The sequence below is a fragment of the Camelus ferus genome, chromosome 6 (genome assembly GCF_009834535.1).
Source record: "Camelus ferus isolate YT-003-E chromosome 6, BCGSAC_Cfer_1.0, whole genome shotgun sequence".
Classification (NCBI taxonomy): domain Eukaryota; kingdom Metazoa; phylum Chordata; class Mammalia; order Artiodactyla; family Camelidae; genus Camelus; species Camelus ferus.
Window position 1 is genome coordinate 51,869,513 of NC_045701.1, and position 21,195 is coordinate 51,890,707.

At 33.7% G+C, this 21,195-nt stretch overlaps 1 protein-coding gene across 3 annotated transcripts in view; it reads left to right on the forward strand.

Moving 5' to 3' along the window:
• Positions 1 to 21,195, forward strand: part of ATL1 (atlastin GTPase 1) — a 67,957-nt gene that overhangs the window by 23,821 nt on the left and 22,941 nt on the right. For all 3 annotated transcript variants that reach the window (XM_014566498.2, XM_032482011.1, XM_014566499.2), the window contains 5 exons: positions 4,071 to 4,318; positions 6,363 to 6,497; positions 6,939 to 7,043; positions 11,107 to 11,157; positions 13,529 to 13,585. In XM_014566498.2, the coding sequence (XP_014421984.1) occupies positions 4,071 to 4,318; positions 6,363 to 6,497; positions 6,939 to 7,043; positions 11,107 to 11,157; positions 13,529 to 13,585 (596 nt within the window). The remainder of the gene's footprint in view (positions 1 to 4,070; positions 4,319 to 6,362; positions 6,498 to 6,938; positions 7,044 to 11,106; positions 11,158 to 13,528; positions 13,586 to 21,195) is intronic.

Below are 21,195 nucleotides of genomic sequence, written 5' to 3' on the forward strand. Positions count from 1 at the left end.
GACATGTTTATAATAGTCTTCTAGTCTGAGAACATGTATATACCTCTTTTACTAATGTTTTGTATTTTTCTGACTTTACCTTTAGATTTATGATCCATTTTGAATTAATATTTTATATAGGGTGTGATATATTGAGGTTTACTTTTTTGCGTTTAGATATCCAATTGTTCCAGCACCATTTGTTGTGAAGACTAGACTTTTTCTATTGAATTGCCGTAGCATTTTTGTCACAATCAGATGACCATCCTAGAGAAATGAAAGCATATGTCCACACAAAATCTTCTTCATAAATATTCATAACAGCTTTATTCATTATAGCCAAAAATGGAAACAACCCAAATGCCCATCAACTGGTGAAAGGATAAACAAAATGTATATCCATACAATGGAATACTTTGAGCCATTAAAAAATGAAGTACTGATACATACTACAATAGGGATAAACCTTGAAAACATTATGCTACATGAAAGAAAACAGTCACAAAAGATGACATATTGTGTGATTCCATTTATATGAAATACCCAGAAGAGGCAAATCTTTGATAGAGTAGTGGTTGCCTAAGGCTAGAGATGGGTAAGGGAGAATCGGGATGACTGCCAAAAGGTATGAGTATTTTAGGGGAATGATCACAATGTTATACAATTAATCATGGTGACAGTTGCACCACTCTGAATATATTAAAAACCATCAAATGGGCTTTTGACTTTAAATGGATGAATTATATGGTATGTGAATTATATCCCAATTGAACTGTTATAAAAAATCAGTTGACCGAGAACATATCAGTTGACTATATATTCATGTTATTCTAAATTTCATTTTGTAATTGTTTGCTGCAAATATATAAAGAATATTTTAAAAATCAGCTTCAAGAGGGAAGTTACAGCTCAGTGGTACAATGTGTGCTTAGCATGCACAAGGTCCTGGATTCAATCCCCAGTACTTCCATTAAAAACAAATTAAATTAATAAGTGAATAAACCTAATTACCTCCCCTCCAGTCAACTTCATATCCAAAACCTTAGCTAAATTCATTAATAGTTATCTGTATATTCTTCTGGACTTTCTACACATTCAGTCTTGTCATCTGTGGATAATGATACTTGTTTATTTTCCAATTTTATTTTTGGTTATTCTTCTTGCCTATTGCACTGGCTAAGTCTTCCAGTATAATACTGATTAGAAGGAGTGATAGTTGACATCCATGTCAGATCCCTAATTTCAGGGAAAACCGTATCTCAAAAATAAGTGTAATATTAGCTGTATTTGTAGATACCATTGATCAGATTAAGGAATTCTTCTTTTCCTAATTTGTTGAGAGTTTTTTTAAAATCAGAAATAAGTATTGTATTTTCATACTTGCTTTTATGAATCTACTAAAATTATCGTATCGTTTTCTCTTTTACTTAATGTAGCCAATTACATTGCTTGCTTTTTGAATGTTAAACTAACCTTGAGTTCCTATAATAAATACTATGTAGTTGTGATTTTTTTATTATCTCTGGATTTGATTTGCTATATTTTCTTTAGAACTTTAGAGCTTTTTCTTACTGACAAACAACCTAGTAGGAAAAATGAGCTAAAGGCATGTGCTCACTTCATAAGCATTTAGAAAAATATACATCAAGACTACAGTGAGATACCACTCACTCATTTTATACCTACCCAATTGACAAAAATTTAAAAGTCAGCAAAACCAGGTGTTGGCAAGAATATGGATCAATAGACTGTCTAATAAATTGCTGGGAGTTGTGGAGAGTGAAAATTTGGTACAGCCACTTAGAAAAAAATTCTGAATATGTTGTAAAGTTGAATATTTGAAAAAAATTACAAGCCAGAAATTCCATTTAGAGTACCTTTTGCATATATGTAGTTTGCTACAAGCAATCGTAGAGAATTACTTCAGTCTGTAGAAAGTTGTGATATAGCTTTCAGCTCTAAAGATGTTTTTCTGTCCAAAATATTATCTAGCCAGGGTCCTAGATTCACATCAGTTGTGTACTTAGATTGTAGCTACACCATAAGTAAGAAGGTTTATCAAAGAAAATGTGTTATTTGCTATCCTCAAAAAAGACCTTTTGCTGAGGCTGAAATTAGGTGGACAAGTAGTACTGGAATCAAATATGAATAGGTAATAGTAGATAATAGCAGTCACCATTATTAGACATGTACCATTTGTCAAGGCTCTTTGGTCTTCATTTAATGAACATTGCTTCATTTAATTATCACAAAGCCTCTGATATAGGTACCATTCTTAATCTCATTTTTCAGATGGAGGATAGTGAGCCATAGGGGGGTTAAATAGTTTCCACAGCTTCATATATGTGTAAATTGTGCAGCTGGAATTTAAAAAGACTCTGACTCCAGCATCTGTGATATGGCAGTATAGAAGCTATTATCTTTGGGATATAAAACCAATTTTTCTTAACTTTGCAGAGAGAACAACCCTGATCTGTGGCTAACGCAATGGTTTTATTGTGTCCAGATGCTTTGTACAATTGTTCATAAAGTATTGGTGTGTATCTATCTCCACTAATGAAAAACTAAAATTGTGTGTTAGATTTGCAATATTTCAATAGCACTATGTTATAGATGAACAGTAATATACATGTAGTTATCAGTGTGATACATATATATACATGTACATCAATGTGATCTGAAGATTCATTTAAAATTATCCCAAGATATATATAATTGCCTTGTTTTTATCTAGTTATAAAACTTCATATCAAATAGGCACATGAAGAATGTCTATTTAAATATATTTTCAAAAATTTAGATGAAAGCTTATTTAAGAGCCGAGTTTGTTTCAAAATTAATATTATTAAGGGTTGATTTGAGGCTAGATCACATATCTGATCTGAGGAATTAACTGGTGTTTCGTCTTTCTGTCCTTTTGATACAAAGCAAATGAGCCCATTTATGTGTTGTCCAAGAGTTATTTAATTTCCACTAAAGAGACAGAATATTATAGTAGAAAGATCTGGGATGGAAGTTCAGTTACCTGAGATCAAATCCCAAATTGACAGTTACTGTATGAACTCTAGTGGGTATCTTGAGAAAATTACTTAATCCAATTCTTAACTTCCTCATGTGTCAAAAATACAGATAATAATATATACCCTGCTGGAATATTAAAAGGAATAAATATATAACACAAGAGAACATCCTGATATAGAAATTCCATTTATTTTTCTTGGACAAGGTCAGTTACATATTTGGCTTTAGTTTCCTAAATCTGTAACAATACTAATAGCATTTATTATATACCAGCCAGTGTTCTAAGTGTGTTACATGCATTTATTAATTTACAACAACCTTATGAGGTAGATACAGAGAGGTTAAATAACTTACTAAGGGTTATTCAAGTAAGAAATGGGGAGGCCTTGATTTGAATCTCCGCAGTCTGTTTCCAGAACTTGTGTTTTAACCACTATACTATACTGCCTTTCTAAAGGAAGCAGTTGTAGGCTGTATCAGTTATTTATTGCCTGTTATGGTACATAATAAACAATCACAAAACCTCAGGGCCATAGAACAATAGTATTTATTGATCACATGTTGAAATGGTTATTATGACAGCTCTATTGATCTTGGCTGGACTCCTTCACATGGCTGGGGGTTGGCTTGCTACAGGCTTTGTCTGGAACCGGTCTCTCATCCTGCAACAAACTAGTCTGGGAATATTCTCATGATGAATGACAGTGGCAAAAGAGCAAAATAGAAACACACAAGTGCTTTTTCAAGCCTCTGCTGTGTCATGTCTGCTATAGCAAATCACATGACTAACCCAGGAGTCAAAGTGGGAGGACATTCCAAAGTTACAATACAAAGGCTGTAGATATAAGAATGTGTCACTTGACACACTGGAGTTGCTTTGTAATATACTACAGATGTTAAGGTCTGGGTTTCTAACATTCTTGTATGTTAGGGATGATTTCTAAAAGTAGACCTCTATCAAAAACAACATTTCTGACAATTAAATAGAAAACTGAAAACAGAGAGTTGAGAGATACATTTCCTGTTATTTTGTGATGATTTGCTGAATAAATTCTTGTTTTATTCAACAGGTGGGTTTTCAGAAAAGGCATATGAATGGAGCTCAGAAGAGGAGGAGCCAGTGAAAAAGGCAGGACCAGTCCAAGTCCTCATTGTCAAAGATGACCATTCCTTTGAATTAGATGAAACTGCTCTAAATCGAATCCTTCTCTCCGAGGCTGTTAGGGACAAGGAGGTCGTTGCTGTATCTGTTGCTGGAGCATTTAGAAAAGGAAAATCATTCCTGATGGACTTCATGTTGAGATACATGTATAACCAGGTAGGGAGGAGGTGCTTTAAAAAGTTTTCTGGTTTCTGTGCTTTTGTCACTCTTTTTTTGGTGGTGGCTGCTATTTCCATTTCCCTTATTATGAACCCTAAAGGTAAACTACTTAAAAAATGCTGTGGTGTAACCATTTCAACTTTGGTGCTTTGGGCACCAAGCTATATAGGCCACTTTTGTCTGAAGCCACTTTGCTACATTTCCCTTAGAATGTAACTTATTTTTTAAAACTCCATTAAAAATAGACACAGACAGTGATATGATTATAAACTTTACATGTTACAGTGTTTAAAATATCAAGTAGCTTTTTTCATAACTTTTGTATTGTAATAAATTTTCCTCAACATTTATTATGACATTTTCCAAGCATGCAGCAAAGCTAAAAGAATTGTACAAAGCTTGAATATCCACTACCTAGATTCCACCTTCAACTAATATTCTTGCTATATCACGTGTCTCCAGCTATTTTCCCTCTTTTCATCTATTACTCCGTCTTATTTTTTGATTCATTTCGAAGTAAATTGCTGACTTCAGTACACTTCCCTATCTTCTATAGGTATACTTCTATAAGTATTTCCATATATATTATGATATTTTTCAGTATTTATTTAGGTTTTTTGTTATAAATTTTATATACAGTGACATGCACAAATCTTAAATGTACATTTATTTATTTATTTATTTATTTATTTATTTATTTATTTATTGAAAAATGTAAATATCTGGGTAGCCCCAAATCCTATAAAATATATCTTGCTGTTACCCACAAAGTTCTGTTATCTTTTTCCACTCAGTTCCCACCCTTACCCCATACCCAGAGGCAGCCAACAGTGTCATAACATTTGAGACAACAGTGTGGCACAGATGTGAGACTTTAAGAGACCTGGGCTAAATTAAAAGCAGAAGGACAAGTAGGAGATTAGAGCTGGGGAACAGGGGGTTTAGATATAGCATAGCAGTATTTTTCCTTCCCTTTTACCTATAGCAATTCTGATGTAAATGTGGATATTGAGGCAGAATGGACACACTAGCCAAAGAAACTTTGTATTATGTATTTATCCCATAATTATCCATTTTGGATTGATCTTTTATAGGTAGGGCATTTTTAAACAATTTTGCAATGTTAACTTTAACATCTTCTAGCTCTAGCCTCAGTCCAAACAAATCAAGAACAGAGCTACCAAAATACTTTCAGGCTTTGAAAGCAAACAGAACTCTTACCATTTTCTATTTTTAGCATACCAGTATTAATATGTGCTTAACAGGGAAAATGAACAAAATTAGCATACTTTTCATTCTTTGGGATTTTATCATTTTAGGCATATTTATAATTTTATGAATCAGATAATTTTGTGAAATAAAGATTAGAATGAAATACTCAATAATGCTTGTCGTGTTGCTTGAGTTAAATAGCATTTGCTCAGATTAAAGTATAACAGATTTGTTCTATTTTTGTTCTTCTGCATCTACTACCAGGTGCCTCTCCTCTTGGTGTATTCACTCCCACCTCCCCCAGTACCAAAGCATTTGTGTGTATTATTATTGTGTATATCCTGGCATAATGTGCTCTCTCATACCTTTCTTTCTTTGTATCTGGAATGCCCTCCCTGAGTTAGGAAAATTCCTAAACATCCCTCAAGTCTTAGCTTAAACATCACCTCTCCTATGAAATCTTAACTGAATAAGAGTTAGTTGTTTCTTTTCCTACACTTCCATGTATGTCTGATATACACACCCGTTTTGGCTTGCATGTATTGCGTCATAATGGTCTGTTAGCATGTCTGTCTCCCTGTTAGGCTGTGAGCTTCCTCTCATCTGGAATGATGCCTATGCCAGGACCTAGCATAATATGACAGATGGTTACTCCTCCGTAATTATTTTTTGGATGAGTAAATAAAGTAATTGTATCAATATAATAGCATCTGTGCATTATGTTGTTTCCTTTTGACTAGAGTTGGAGAGGGATACAAACCGGAATGGATGAATGGAAAAACCTGTACTATGTATCTAGTTCAATATCACAGACTTTCTTAATTTATAGGAATCAGTTGATTGGATTGGAGATTACAATGAACCACTGACTGGTTTTTCATGGAGAGGTGGGTCTGAACGAGAGACCACGGGAATCCAGATATGGAGTGAAATCTTCCTTATCGATAAACCTGATGGTAAAAAGGTATGATGCAAGCAAATTTCACCTGCCAACAGTTACCGCTTTTCAGGATCATTGAAAATCCTCTTTTGAAAACTAACTTTGGCCATTTAATGTAAGTTTAAAAGGGGAGTAGGTAGCATCCTATTGCATGTTCCCTGTTTCCCTTTCTAGTGATCACAGTAAGCAAAATCGTAGAGGCAATAGAATGGCAGATCAGCTAGCTAACATCTATCTGTATTTTGTTTCAATGCTGTTTCTAGATGTTGGATTACCAGTGAAAACCATTACAATATTCAGCAACTAATTAGTATCTTTGTTTTCTGTGGCATTCATGGCACATATGAAAAATTACCTGTTAAGCATTCATTGTTAATGGTTGCTTCTTATGGTGTTAACCTTGTGGTAATCCTAATACCCTACATGTTCTAAAAAATGTTAATAATGTACTCTACTTGCCTATAGGTTGCAGTCCTGTTGATGGATACTCAGGGAACCTTTGATAGTCAGTCAACTTTGAGAGATTCAGCCACAGTATTTGCCCTTAGCACAATGATCAGCTCAATACAGGTATGGAATAAAATAAATCCATTTTTATGGGTGTTTCTTTAACTAAAATTTATGAATATATGTATTCCTACATACATGTGGTAATGAGACAACAGAAATGGTAAATTGTATATATTACTTAGCTCAATTAGCATACCAGTTCTTATGACTTCTATAAGAGTAGAATTGTTTTTGTTAGTATAATCTAACTTTTATCAGTTTTCAAATTGCCTACTTTAGTCAGAAGAAGTTATATTATCTTATTGATCTTTTTTCTGTTTAAAGCCTACAATAAACCTAATAATATTCAATTTTATAATGTATGCAGATATGTTGGGACCACCTGTTATAAGTTACATATAATGAAACATGATTTATAAGTGCAAATTTTGTTTTACATAGCCAGTAGAAACATTTCCCAATGTGAAAACATTTATATGTGTTCACAGCTTTTTTAAATGCCTGAATATTCATTTAAGAAAGTAAATGTTTTAAGAGAAGACATTTCCCTTTTTCCCTTTTTTCTTTCTCTCTTTTTAAAAGTATTATTTTTGAGGTTACTGTAGGCTTTATAAATTGTCCTGAAAGTCCTTGAGAGTATTATTATGATCATAGAACACATAATATAAAATTTTTAAGACAATTTTTAGATGTTTTCTGTTCACTGGAAAGAACAAGAAGAGATAGTGATCAAGAAACAGACTGCTAAGGAAAGGTAAAATAATTTTAAAAGGTAGGAAAGGAAAAGTGGTTACGATGAGTAAGTCAAGTCTGAAGTTACAAGCAAGTAGACAGAATGGAAGTAGTGAAACGCCAACCAGGGCATCATGTGTGGTTAGGACAATGAAAGAGTGGGTAGAAGAAAGACTGATTTTTTTTGTTTAAATAAAGGACTTTACAATAAAAGACATATTATAACCAATGATTGACTAGATTTTTAAAAAATTATCACATAAGTTTCAGGTGTACAGCATTATAGTTCAACATCTGTATGCATTACAGAGTGGTCACCGCCACAAGTCTAGTTACCATCCATCACCATACAGTTACCCACCTTACCCATTTTGCCCAGCCCCCAGCCCTTTCCCCCCAGGTAACCATTAATCTGATCTCTGTATCTATGAGTTCATTTTTGTTTTATTTCATTTGTTCATTTTGTTCTTAGATTCCTCATGTGAGTGAAATCATATGGTATTTGTCTTTACCTGTGTGCTTTATTTCACTTAGCATTATATCCTCAAGGTCCATCCATTTTGTCACAAAGGCAAGATTTCCTTCTTTTCTATGGCTGAGTAGTGTTCCATTATGTGTGTATGTGTGTGATATATGTGTGTGTATTACATCTTCTTTATCCATTTATTCATTGATGAACACTTAGGATGTTTCCATACCTTAGCTATTGTAGAAGATGCTTCATTGAACATACGGGTGCATATATTTTTTGGAATAGTGTTTTTGTCTTCCTCAGATAAATATCCAGAAGTGGAATTGCTGGATCATATGGTAGTTCTATCCTTGATTTTTTGAGGGATCTCTATACTGTTTTCCCTAGTGGCTGCACGAATTTACAGTCTTACCAACAGTGAATGAGAGTTCCCTTTTCTCCACATCCTCTCCAACATTTATTATTCCTTATCTTTTTAATAATAGCCATTCTAATAGGTGTGAGACAGTATCTTTTGTGGTTTTGACTTGCATTTCCCTGATGATTGGTGATGTTGAACATCTTTTCATGTGTGCATTGGCCATCTGTATGTCTTCTTTAGGAAAATGTCTGTTTAGGTCTTTTGCCCATTTTTTGATTGGGTGGTTTATTTTTTTGATATTGAGTTGCATGAGTTCTTTATATATTTTGGATATTAACCCCTTATTGGATATATGATTTACAGATATCTTCTCCCATTCAGTAGGTTGCCTTTACATTTTGTTGATGATTTCCTTTGCTGTGCAAAAGCTTTTTGGTTTGATGTAGTCTCATTTGTTTATTTTAGCTTTTATTTTTCTTACCTTTCAAATCAGATTCACAAAAACATCACTAAGATGGATGTCAGTGAGATTATTACCTATGTTTTCTTCTAGGAATTTTATAGTTTCAGGTCTTACATTCAAGTCTTTAATCCACTTTGAGTTAATTTTTGTGTAGAGTGTAAGATAGTGGTCTTGTTTCATTCTTTTGCATGTGGCTGTTAGGTTTTCCCAGAACATTTATTGAAGAGACTGTCCATTCTCCATTGTATGTTCTTTGCTTATTTGTCATAAATTAATTGTCCTTGTACATATAGGTTTATTTCTGGGCTCTCAATTCTATTCCATTGATTTATAGGTCTATTTTTGTGCCAGTACCTTACTATTTTGATTACTGTAGCTTTGTAGCATAGTTTAAAATCATGGCGTGTGTGACACCTCCAGCTTTATTCTTCTTTCTCAAGATTGTTTTGGCTATTTTAGTTGTTTTTGTGTGTGTGTGGTTCCATAGGAATTTTAGAATTATTTTTTGTAGTTCTTTAAAATATACCACTGGCATTTTGATAGAGATTTTATTGAATCTGTAGATTGCTTGGGTAGTATGGACATTTTAACAATATTAATTCTTCTGTTCCATGAGCACTGACTATCCTTCCATTTTTTAATGTGTCTTCTTTATATTGGTGGCTTATAGTTTACAGTGTACAAATCTTTTCACCTCCTGGGTCAAATTTATTCCTAGGTATTTTATTCTTTTTGGTGCAATTATAAGTAGGATTGTTTATTTAATTTCTATTTCTGATAGTTTCTTATTAGCATATAGAAACGCCACAGACTCCTATCTATTGGTTTTGTATCCTGTGACTTTACTAAATTCATCTATTAAACTAACAGGGTTTTTGGAGTTTTTTTTTTTTTGGTGGAGTCTTTAGGGTTTTCTATATATAGTATCATGAAATAGCAAATAGTGACAGTTTTACTTCTTCTTTTCCAATTTGAAATATTTTTATTTCTTTTTCTGGCCTAACTTCTATAGCTAGGACTTCAAATACAATGTTGAATAAAAGTGATGTGAGTAGGCATCCTTGTCTTGTTCCTAATCTTAGAGAAAAAGCTTTCAGCTTTTTGCCATTGAGTATGATGTCAGATCTGAGTTTGTCATATATGGCCTTTATTATGTTGAGGTATATTCTCTCTATACACACTTTGTTGAGAGTTTTTATCATAAATGAATGTTGAATTTTGTCAGATGCTTTTTCTGTGTCATATGATTTTTATCCTTCATTTTGTTAATATGATATATTATATTGATTGAGTTACAGGTGTTAAACCATCCTTGCATCCCTGGAATAAACTCCACTTGATGGTGGTGTATGATCCTTTTACTGTATTGTTGGATTCAGTTTGCTAATATTTTGTTGAGGATTTTGCATGTGTGTTCATCAAGGATATTGGTCTGTATTTTTCTTTTCTTTCTTTCTTTCTTTTTTCTTTTCTTTTCTTTTTTTTTCTTTTTTTATTTCTCTCTCTTTTTTTTTTTTTTTTTTTTTTTTTTTTTTGTGGTTTCCATCTCTGGTTTTGACATCATGATAATTCTGGCTTCATAAAATGTGTTTGGAAGGTTTTCCTCCTCTTCAGTTTTTTGGAATATTTTTAGAAAGATAGTTATTAAATCTTCTTTGAATATTTTATAGAATTTGCCAATGAAACCATCTGGTCCTTGGCTTTTATTTTGGGGGAACTTTTTGATTCCTGTTTCAATCCCTTATTAGTAATTGGTTTATTCAGATTTTTTTTCCTTCACAGTTCAGTCTTGGAATATTGTATGTTTCTAGAAATTTATCCATTTCTTCTAGGTTTTCCAATTTGTTGACATATAACTGCTCATAACAGCCTCATGATCTTTTGTATTTCTATGGTATCAGTTGTAATTTATCCTTTTATTTCTGATTTTATTTACTCCTCTCTCAATGTCTTATTAATATCATTATAAAAGAATATATATGAGAGAGTTTGATTTTGTGATCATTAATATTTAGAAAAATAGAGAATGACAACAAAGTAAGTGCTTAGGATGCTACTAATTATTTTCTCATTTTGATTTGGTTTCTTAATCAAGGTATATAACTTATCTCAAAATGTCCAAGAGGATGATCTTCAGCATCTCCAGGTAGCAATATTTACAGTCTTTTTTTGTATATATAGTAATTTTGGGGGCATGTATAGCAGAACTTTAGGATTTTGTTGGGTCTTCTTCTGCTTGGAAATGTAACAGTTCAGAAAGGTTTAAAAACATAACCAAATGGAGGTTGTCCCATTTCCAAGTTTCTTATTCTAGCCCTGTATGATTATATTCTTTAGAAATCAGTTTTCAAAGACCTTTGTTTCAATAAAGCTACTTGCTGTCAACCCTATATATGTGAAAATATATGACAAATTAGAGTGGAGAAAGAACCTTTGGTTTAAAAATGACCCAAAATGTGAAATTGAAGTCTTATAGGCAGAGATTTAATAATTGTTAGTATGATATCAGTTGTATGCCAGATTTTTTCCCTGTGGATCACTTCACAGCTAAGAACTACGAGGAACTACCTGATGATAACTCATAGAATTCTATTTTAGATCTGAGAGAGACCTCAGTGACATCTAATTTATCCTTAATATTTTATGGATGAGAAAAATTTTTCTAAAAACAAGTTGACTTACCTAAACTCATGTGGCTAATTAGTGGCAGAGTGGGAATAGAAATCTGATCTCTGATTGGACTCAGTGCTCCTTCCACTCTCCAAGCAGCATTTAAATCCCCCAAAAGTAAAAGATTAGATATTCCCAAAAGGTAGTTCACATCTCTGTCATACCCTCTGCTCTCTTTCAATTCATGTTATTCTTGGTTACATAGCAAAACCTATTGTTTCTCTGATAGTTTCCCTCTGCATATTTTATAGAAAATTTTGCTTTCAGTATATTATTTTTCATTGCAATAGGAACCCTGTACAATTTAACAGATAGCAAAGACTGATAGAGCAGGGTAATCTGTGATGCTGACAAATGACATTGAGAGTTCACATTAAGCATTACTCCCAAATATGTTTCTAGTACATCACACTGACCATTTATGACAAAGAGGCAATATACTGAATAATTGTTAGATGTTTCTTAGAGTAAATACAATTTCTTCTTTTTAAAAATATTTTTATTGAAGTATAGTCAGTTTACAATGTTGTGTCAATTTCTGTATAGTACAATGTTTCAGTCATATAGGACCATACATACATTTGTTTTTCCGTTTTCTTTTTCACCATAAGTTACTACAAGATATTAAATAGAGTTCCCTGTGCTATTTTTTAATATATCAATATCTGCAAATCTCAAACTCCCAGCTTATCCCTTCCCACCCCCTTCCCCCTAGTAACCAAAGTTTGTTTTCTATGTCTGTGGACAATTGCTTCTTTAGGCATGTGTCATAACCTAGCCAGTTACTTTCTAAGTTAGTGACATGGCACTATTCAATACCAGTTTAGGATTTCTAAAAAAGGACTGATTTTGAACTTTGATATTGAGTAAGTAATTTTTTTTGAGATCGTTTAAAAATTCTCCTGTAAATAACATCTCATCCTTTTTCAAAAAAGATTGTGCATTCAAATAATGTTAGTAAATGATTCTAATGAGAGGATCTAATCCCTGGAACAGCTGCCTTTTAGGCATGATATTCCAGACTTTCATTTAATCAGTGTAATCAGATGCCTAGTTATTATCTTCTGCTTTCTAGATTCCCATAGTTTTTACAGGAGAGGCTGTGTGGTACTTTGGGGTTATTCTAAAGGGGCAAAGGATGGGAGTCCTCTATGCCAGCATTCTTCCCCAGCTCTGAAAAGCCTCTGTGGTTTGGTACCCTTATGTGATGAAATAGCATTTCCTGTGTACATATGGAGAAATCCACTTGGCCAGTCTGGACAATACTCTCACCAGAGGCCAATCACAGTCACCCACCTTAGGTGTATATTCTCCAAAACCTTACATTTCTGGCAACACCAAAATGATACGGTACCTCTCAGTTGAGAGCAGTAAAAAATAAAAGAAGGCGGTGTATTTGATTCTCCACTTTTTAAACCAAATACCTATATGCCTTTGTAATAAGCTGGGCTATTGTACCATTAAATTTCCTCTGGCAACAACTTTTGTAAATTATCCTACTTAGTTTATGCCTCTCTGGTCTAATCTGTACAAGTTCTGCTTTGAAAGGTCATTTAACATGTTTCTTTCTCCCCCATCTTCCCCACAAAAAATTGTCCTGCATTCTAGATATAAAAAGTGTTACCTTTAAAACATAAACTTTATTTTTGAAATGCACTTTATGCTCTTAATTTTTAAATACATAATTACTGTAGCTCTGCTTTATCTAATACTTAGTTCCTTAAAATGATTATTGTAATTTAATAATATAGTATTATGTTACAGCCAGAGGGAAAAATGAATGGAAGAAACCCATGCAGATACTGAGTTTTCCTTGTGTGTGTGTGTGTGTGTGGTTATCCTTCTAGCTGTTCACAGAGTATGGCAGGCTGGCAATGGAGGAAACGTTTCTGAAGCCATTTCAGGTGAGTGGGTGTAAAATGTTGATAAATTCTTATAATTCTTTCCTGAAGACTATAACCAGGTATGTTAATTGACATGGTCATGTTTCTTTCTTTCTTTCTTTTTATTCAAGAAATGCAGTTTTGAATACCTGTTTAATGCTATTTGATTCAAAGGAGGAGACAGAAATGGGAAAGTAAAAATTTAACAAATTATGTTTTTAATGTGGAAATAAAAATATGAAGTAGGTATTTTGGTTCCTGCAAGAAATTTTCCCCCTGAACCCTACCTTAGAGATGTTGTAGAAACCAAATTGATGACTTTGTACTTTGTAAAACATAAAAGCTAAAAATAGACAAGACTCCTGGGATAATAGAAGGTAGTTCTAAGTCATGGCAAAACCTGGCCGATCACCAGAGACAGGATATTGGGTAAGGGCAAGTTTTTGGAAGGTGCCTGTTTCTTTACTATGCGCTGACCTATGTGAACCATTGCCTGCTCCATTGCACTGAGGATCAGAACAGCAACAAGCTGAGCCTCTGCTGGGGACTGCAGAAGAACATCAGGGCAATATCTGAGCTTGGACTGAGTGGTATAAGCAAACTGTCTGGCCCTTTAGTGTTCCTCCTGCCCTTACCCTCTTTATATACCAAGAACTGGTAGCATATCACCAAGTCAAATAACTCTTAAAAATAATACAGAGAACAGGTACAGATTTAAACACCAAAGAATATCTACCTGAAGCATGATGGCTTCAGCGTAGGCTTATTTGAGGGGGCCCTGGAATTCAGCCCCTCCCTGCAGATACACATCACCAACCAAGATGGATCATACCCTGAGGGGAATGAGAGCATACCAGGAAAGTGAACAACTGATAAAGGGCAAAGTAGAATTAATGACTCAGATGACAAGTAATTTAAAGTGAGCTGTACTAGTTATTTATTACTGCATGACAAATCACCCTAAAACTATGAACTTTTATTATCTCAAATATTTTTTGAGGGGCAGGAATCTGGAGTAGCTTAGCCTGGGTGCTTTTGGCTCACAATCTCTCATGAAGTTGTGCTCAAGATGTTGGCTAGGGAGACACGCTCTTAAGACTTGACTAGAGGGTCCACTTTCAAGCTCACTCACATGGCTGTTGGCAGGAGGCTTTAGTTTTCACCACATGGACCTTTCCTTTGGCTGCTCATAACAGGCTTCCCTCAGAACAAATGATCCTATCACCAGAGGAAGCAGCCAAGAGAGAGGCTGCAATCTTTCCTAACCCCATGCTAGAAGTGAAGACACCATCAGTTCTGCCAAATTCTGTTGGTCATATAGACCAACCCTGGTGTACTGTGAGAGGAGAAAAACAAAGGTGGGGAATACCAGGAGACAGGGATCTTGGGAGCTGTCTTGGAGGCAGACTAACAGATGGGCATATTAAATATTCTTAAAGAAATAAGGGATGAATGTCTTATGTTTCCAGTAATAGACTAGATAATTTCGATTGACCGTCTTCCTGACAATAATCAAAACAACTTGATAGAAAATTAAAAATTTGTTTGAATGAAAGAATATCAATAAGATGGTAAAAAATTGTTGAGATCTGAGGCAAGATGGGTGAAGGGATGAGTAGCATGTAAACCTAAGTCAAAAGAAAGCTAATGTACCTATATATCAAAATAAATAAATTTTAAGGAAAAAAATTACTAAAGATAAAAGGCTATTTATTAATAATATAGGAAAGAGCTGTGAGTAAACAAATTGGTAAATATGTAAACAAACATTATAAATGCAATAATAATTTCTAATTTATAGCAGTTAAAAAAGATAGAACCAAAATACTGGACAAAATAGCATGTAAGTTTTGGTCCTTGTATTAATCAGGAGGAGTATTAAAATTACCTAAACTTAAAAAATTATATGTGATCATCAAAAGTTTAAGGGTTACCACAAGAATAACAGAACTAGAGTATATTGCACCCAGAACAGTAGAGGGGGAAATGGTATTAGGAAAAAGCAAACAAACAGATAAAACAAATAAATATTGCAGTCATATCAAAGAGGACAAGAAGAAAGAAAAGAGAAATGAGGAAAAAGAAGAACAAAAAGAAAGCACAAAGCAAAGTGGTAAAGATAAGTCCAAATAGTCATGGTTTCAATAAGTACAAATAGATTTAAATCACCCATTAAAAGAGATGATCAGTTCCTATAAAAATGAAAAGTCCAGCTATGTGTTATTTATGAGAAACATTTAAAATGTAATAATGTGTTCATTTGAAAATGAAACTTTGGAAAAGAATATACCAGACACTAAGTGAAAAATTGAGTAGTTATATTAATGTGAGACTTCAAGTCACTAAGAATTACTTAGAATAAAAAAGTTTATAATGATAATAAGCTCACTTCACCTGGAAGATGTAAGAATTCCAAATTTGTATGTCAAATAGCCTCAAACTGTGTAAAGAAAAAAATTTGATAGACCCATAAGGGGAGACAGGTAAATTCATTCAAACACAGCTCTCCTAACTAATTATAGGTCAAGTGAACAAAAAATTGGTAAAGATAGAGAAGATATGAAATAGGGTTATCAAACTTGCTTTATTGGACATGCATAATATACTGTACCTAACAAAGAATACATTGCACTTAAGCACTCAGATGCATTAGCAAAAATTTATCACACACTAAGCTGCAAAGGAGGTCTCCACAAATTTCAAAGGATTGGATTCATACTGACTTCATTCTGTGACTATAGGATAATTTAGTTAAAAGTAAATAAGAAAGTGCTCATTTAAAAAAACATATTTTGGAAATTTAAATATTTACCTTTCAAAAATCATGGTTCAAGTCAAAATCATAATAAAAATTTGAAAATTCTAAGAACAGAATGATTTTTTAAAATGGTATATGTTGGAAATTAAATGCTATAGAGAAACTAGCACTTGGAGGAAAAAATACAGCCCTAAAAGTTTATATTAGAAAAGAAGAAAGGAAGAAAATTAGTGATATAAGCACAAGCCAAGAGAAAAAAACAACAGAAGAACCCTAAAGAAAATAAAAGAAAGACCATAGATAAAAGCCTCATGCTTCAAGATGAATTGATCTTAAAAACATAATGTGGAGTGAAAAAAACTAGTTGCTTCTCAAAGAGGCAGTATGATAGCATTTTTATACAGTTCAGAAATGAGCAAAACTGAACTAAAGAGCATATTGTTGAAGAACACATATACATATATTATACAGCTATACTGAAGCAAAATTTAGGATAGTGGTTACCACTGGAGAGAAATGAGGATGCATCAGGGAAGGACACAAAAGAACCTTCAATATTACTGATAACGTTCAATTATTTAGGTGGGTTTGTGGATTGACACGTGTTCATTTCATTAATGTACTTAATAACATACATATATGTTACATACGTTATTTTGTAGGTGTGATATCACAAAATTTTAAGATCTTTTAAAAAAAAATCAGTAGTATGTCTCAAAGCCGGCAATTACCAACTAGCAAACATTAAGTTTTTTAAAAGTATACCATTTACAAGTCCAGGACCGGATGGCTTCACCGGGGAATTCTACCAAACATACAAAGAAGAACTCATACCAGTCCTTCTCAAACTCTTCCAGACGATTGAAAAGGAGGGAATACTCCCAAACTCATTCTATGAAGCCACCATCACCCTGATACCAAAACCAGGCAAAGACACTATAAAAAAAGAGAATTATAGGCCAATATCACTGATGAACATAGACGCCAAAATCCTCACCAAAATTTTAGCAAATAGAATCCAACAACACATAAAAAAGATTATACATCATGACCAAGTGGGGTTCATCCCAGGGACACAAGGTTGGTTCAACATACCCAAATCAATCAATGTAATACATCACATCAACAAGAGAAAGGACAAAAACCACATGATCATCTCAATCGATGCAGAAAAAGCATTTGATAAAATTCAACACCCATTTATGATAAAAACTCTCGCCAAAGTGGGTATAGAGGGAACATATCTCAACATAATAAAAGCTATATATGACAAACCTACAGCCAGCATAGTACTCAACGGTGAAAAACTCAAAAGCTTCCCACTAAAATCTGGGACAAGACAAGGATGCCCACTATCACCACTCCTTTTCAACATAGTCCTGGAAGTCCTAGCCACAGCAGTCAGGCAAGAGAAAGAAATAAAAGGGATCCAAATTGGAAAAGAAGAGGTAAAAGTGTCATTATATGCTGATGACATGTTACTATATATAGAAAACCCTAAAAGGTCCACACAAAAGCTACTAGAGCTGATTGAAGAATTCAGCAAGGTAGCAGGTTACAAAATTAACGTTCAAAAATCAGTTGCATTTCTTTACACTAACGATAAATCAACAGAAAAAGAAAGTAAAGAAACAATCCCCTTTAAAATAGCACCCAAAGTAATAAAATATCTGGGAATAAATCTAACCAAGGAGGTGAAAGAATTATACACAGAAAACTATAAACCATTGATGAAGGAAATTAAAGAAGACTTTAAAAAATGGAAAGATATTCCATGCTCTTGGATTGGAAGAATCAATATTGTTAAAATGGTCACACTGCCCAAGGCAATCTACAGATTTAATGTAATCCCTATCCAATTACCCAGGACATATTTCACAGAACTAGAACAAATCATAATAAAATTTATATGGAACCATCAAAGACCTAGAATTGCCAAAGCATTACTGAAGAGAAAGAAAGAGGCTGGAGGAATAACTCTCCCAGACTTCAGACAATACTGTAGAGCTACAGTCATCAAGACAGCATGGTATTGGTACCAAAACAGACATACAGACCAATGGAACAGAATAGAGAGCCCAGAAATGAACCCACAAACTTTTGGTCAACTCATCTTCAACAAAGGAGGCAAGAATATACAATGGAATAAAGACAGTCTCTTCAGCAAATGGTGTTGGGAAAACTGGACAGCAGCATGTAAAACAATGCAGCTAGAACACTCCCTTACACCATATACAAAAATCAACTCAAAATGGATTAAAGACTTAAACATAAGACAAGATACAATAAACCTCCTAGAGGAAAACTTAGGCAAAACATTATCTGACATACATTTCAAAAATTTTCTCCTAGAAGAATTAAAAGCAAGAATGAACAAATGGGACCTAATGAAACTTACAAGCTTCTGCACAGCAAAGGAAACCAGAAGTAAAACAAGAAGAAAACCTACGGAATGGGAGAAAATTTTTGCAAGTGAAACCAACAGAGGCTTGATCTCCAGAATATATAAGCAGCTCATACGACTCAATAAGAAAAAAATAAACAACCCAATCCAAAAATGGGCAGAAGACCTAAACAAGCAATTCTCCAAGGAAGACATACAAATGATCAAAAAGCACATGAAAAAATGCTCAATATCACTAATTATCAGAGAAATGCAAATCAAAACTACAATGAGGTATCACCTCACACCAGTCAGAATGGCTGTCATTCAAAAATCCACAAATGACAAATGCTGGAGAGGCTGTGGAGAAAGGGGAACCCTCCTACACTGCTAGTGGGAATGCAGTTTGGTGCAGCCACTATGGAAAACTGTGGAGATTCCTCAAAAGACTAGGAATAGACTTACCATATGACCCTGGAATCCCACTCCTGGGCTTGTATCCAGAAGGAAATCTACTTCAGGATGACACCTGAACCCCAGTGTTCATAGCAGCACTATTTACAATAGCCAAAACATGGAAACAGCCTAAATGTCCATCAACAGGTGACTGGATAAAGAAGAGGTGGTATATTTATACAATGGAATACTACTCAGCCATAAAAACCGACAACATAATGCCATTTGCAGCAACATGGATGCTCCTGGAGAATGTCATTCTAAGTGAAGTAAGCCAGAAAGAGAAAGAAAAATACCATATGAGATCGCTCATATGTGGAATCTAAAAAAACAAAAACAAAAACAAACAAACAAACAAAAACAAAGCATAAATACAGGACAGAAATAGACTCACAGACAGAGAATACAGACTTGTGGTTACCAAGGGGGTGGAGGGTGGGAAGGGATAGACTGGATTTCAAAGTTGTAGAATAGATAAACAAGATTACACTGTATAGCACAGGGAAATATACACAAAATGTTATAACTCACAGAGAAAAAAATGTGACAAAGAGTATGTATATGTCCATGAATGACTGAAAAATTGTGCTGAACACTGGAATTTGACACAACATTGTAAAATGATTATAAATCAATAAAAAATGTTAAAAAAAGTATACCATTTACAATAGCAAAAAAAAAAAAAATCACTTTGATGGTTAACTACCAAAATCCAAAATATAAAGACCTTTATGGAGCAAATATTTTCAGAGCTTTATTAAAGATCAAGGAAAATTTATATAAAACAGAGTTATAATATGATTCCACATGGGTTGATTTAATGTTGTTGAGAATTTAATTCTCCCAAGTTAATCAGTATGCTCAGTGCAATTCCAATTAAAACTACAACAGGATTTTTTGAGAAATTCAACTCATTTTTCTATAACTTATGTGGAAAATTAAGTTCTCTTTTAAGTCAGTTTTTAAAAAGAAAATCCAAATTGGAGAATTGAATACATACTAGAAAACCACAGCAATGAAAATGGTATGATTCTGCACAGATAAAAGAAAAAAGCCCAGAGGAACTGAACAGAGTTCACATATATTCCCGTATAGATGGAAGCCTGGTATTCAGTAGAGGTCATATCAAAAAGTGGGAAATGGATGGACTAATAGGTAGGATTTGGAAAACTAATCTACTTTTTGAAGAAAAATTTGGATTTCTACTAAACAACACTATGGGAGTAATCTCCAATTGGATTAAGGAACTAAATGTGAAAGTTAAAACTATAAAGTTATTAGAATAAAATATTGGAGAATATCTTTCTGAACTGGGGCGAAGAAACACTTATTCACTAAGACTCCCCCCAAAAAAATGTGGTAAAAAATTGATGGGTGTTACTGTATCAAAATAGAGCACTTCCATTTATCAAAAAACTCTATGAGCAAAGTGAATGGATTGGCAGAAGATACTGACAATGTCAAGAGTCAACAAGGGATTAATATATAGAATATGGAAGGAAGTTTTTGCAAATAAGACTTGGATGCCCATCAAAAATAGGCAAAGGAACCGCTACAAGCCTATTAGAATGGCCAAATTTTCAGAGCACTGAAAACACCTAATGCTCCACAAGTAAGGATGTGGAACAACAAGAACTCTCATACATAGGAATGCAAAATGGTATAGCCACTTTGGAAGATAGTTTGGTGATTCCTTACAAAACTTAACATACTCATACCATACAATCGAATAATCGAGCTCTTTGGTATTTACCCAAGGGAGTTGAAAACTTATATTCACACAAAATCTACACACAGCTATTTGTAGCAGCTTTATACATAATTGCCAGAAATTGGAAGCAACCAAGATGTCCTTCAGTAGGTGAATGTATATATAAACTGTGGTATATCCAGATGGTGGAATATTATTCAGCACTAAAAAAGACATGAGCTGTCTGCCATGAAAAGACATGGAAAAACCTTAAATGCATATTACTAAACAAAAGCCAATCTGAAAAGGCTATACACTGTATGATTCCAATTATATGATATTCT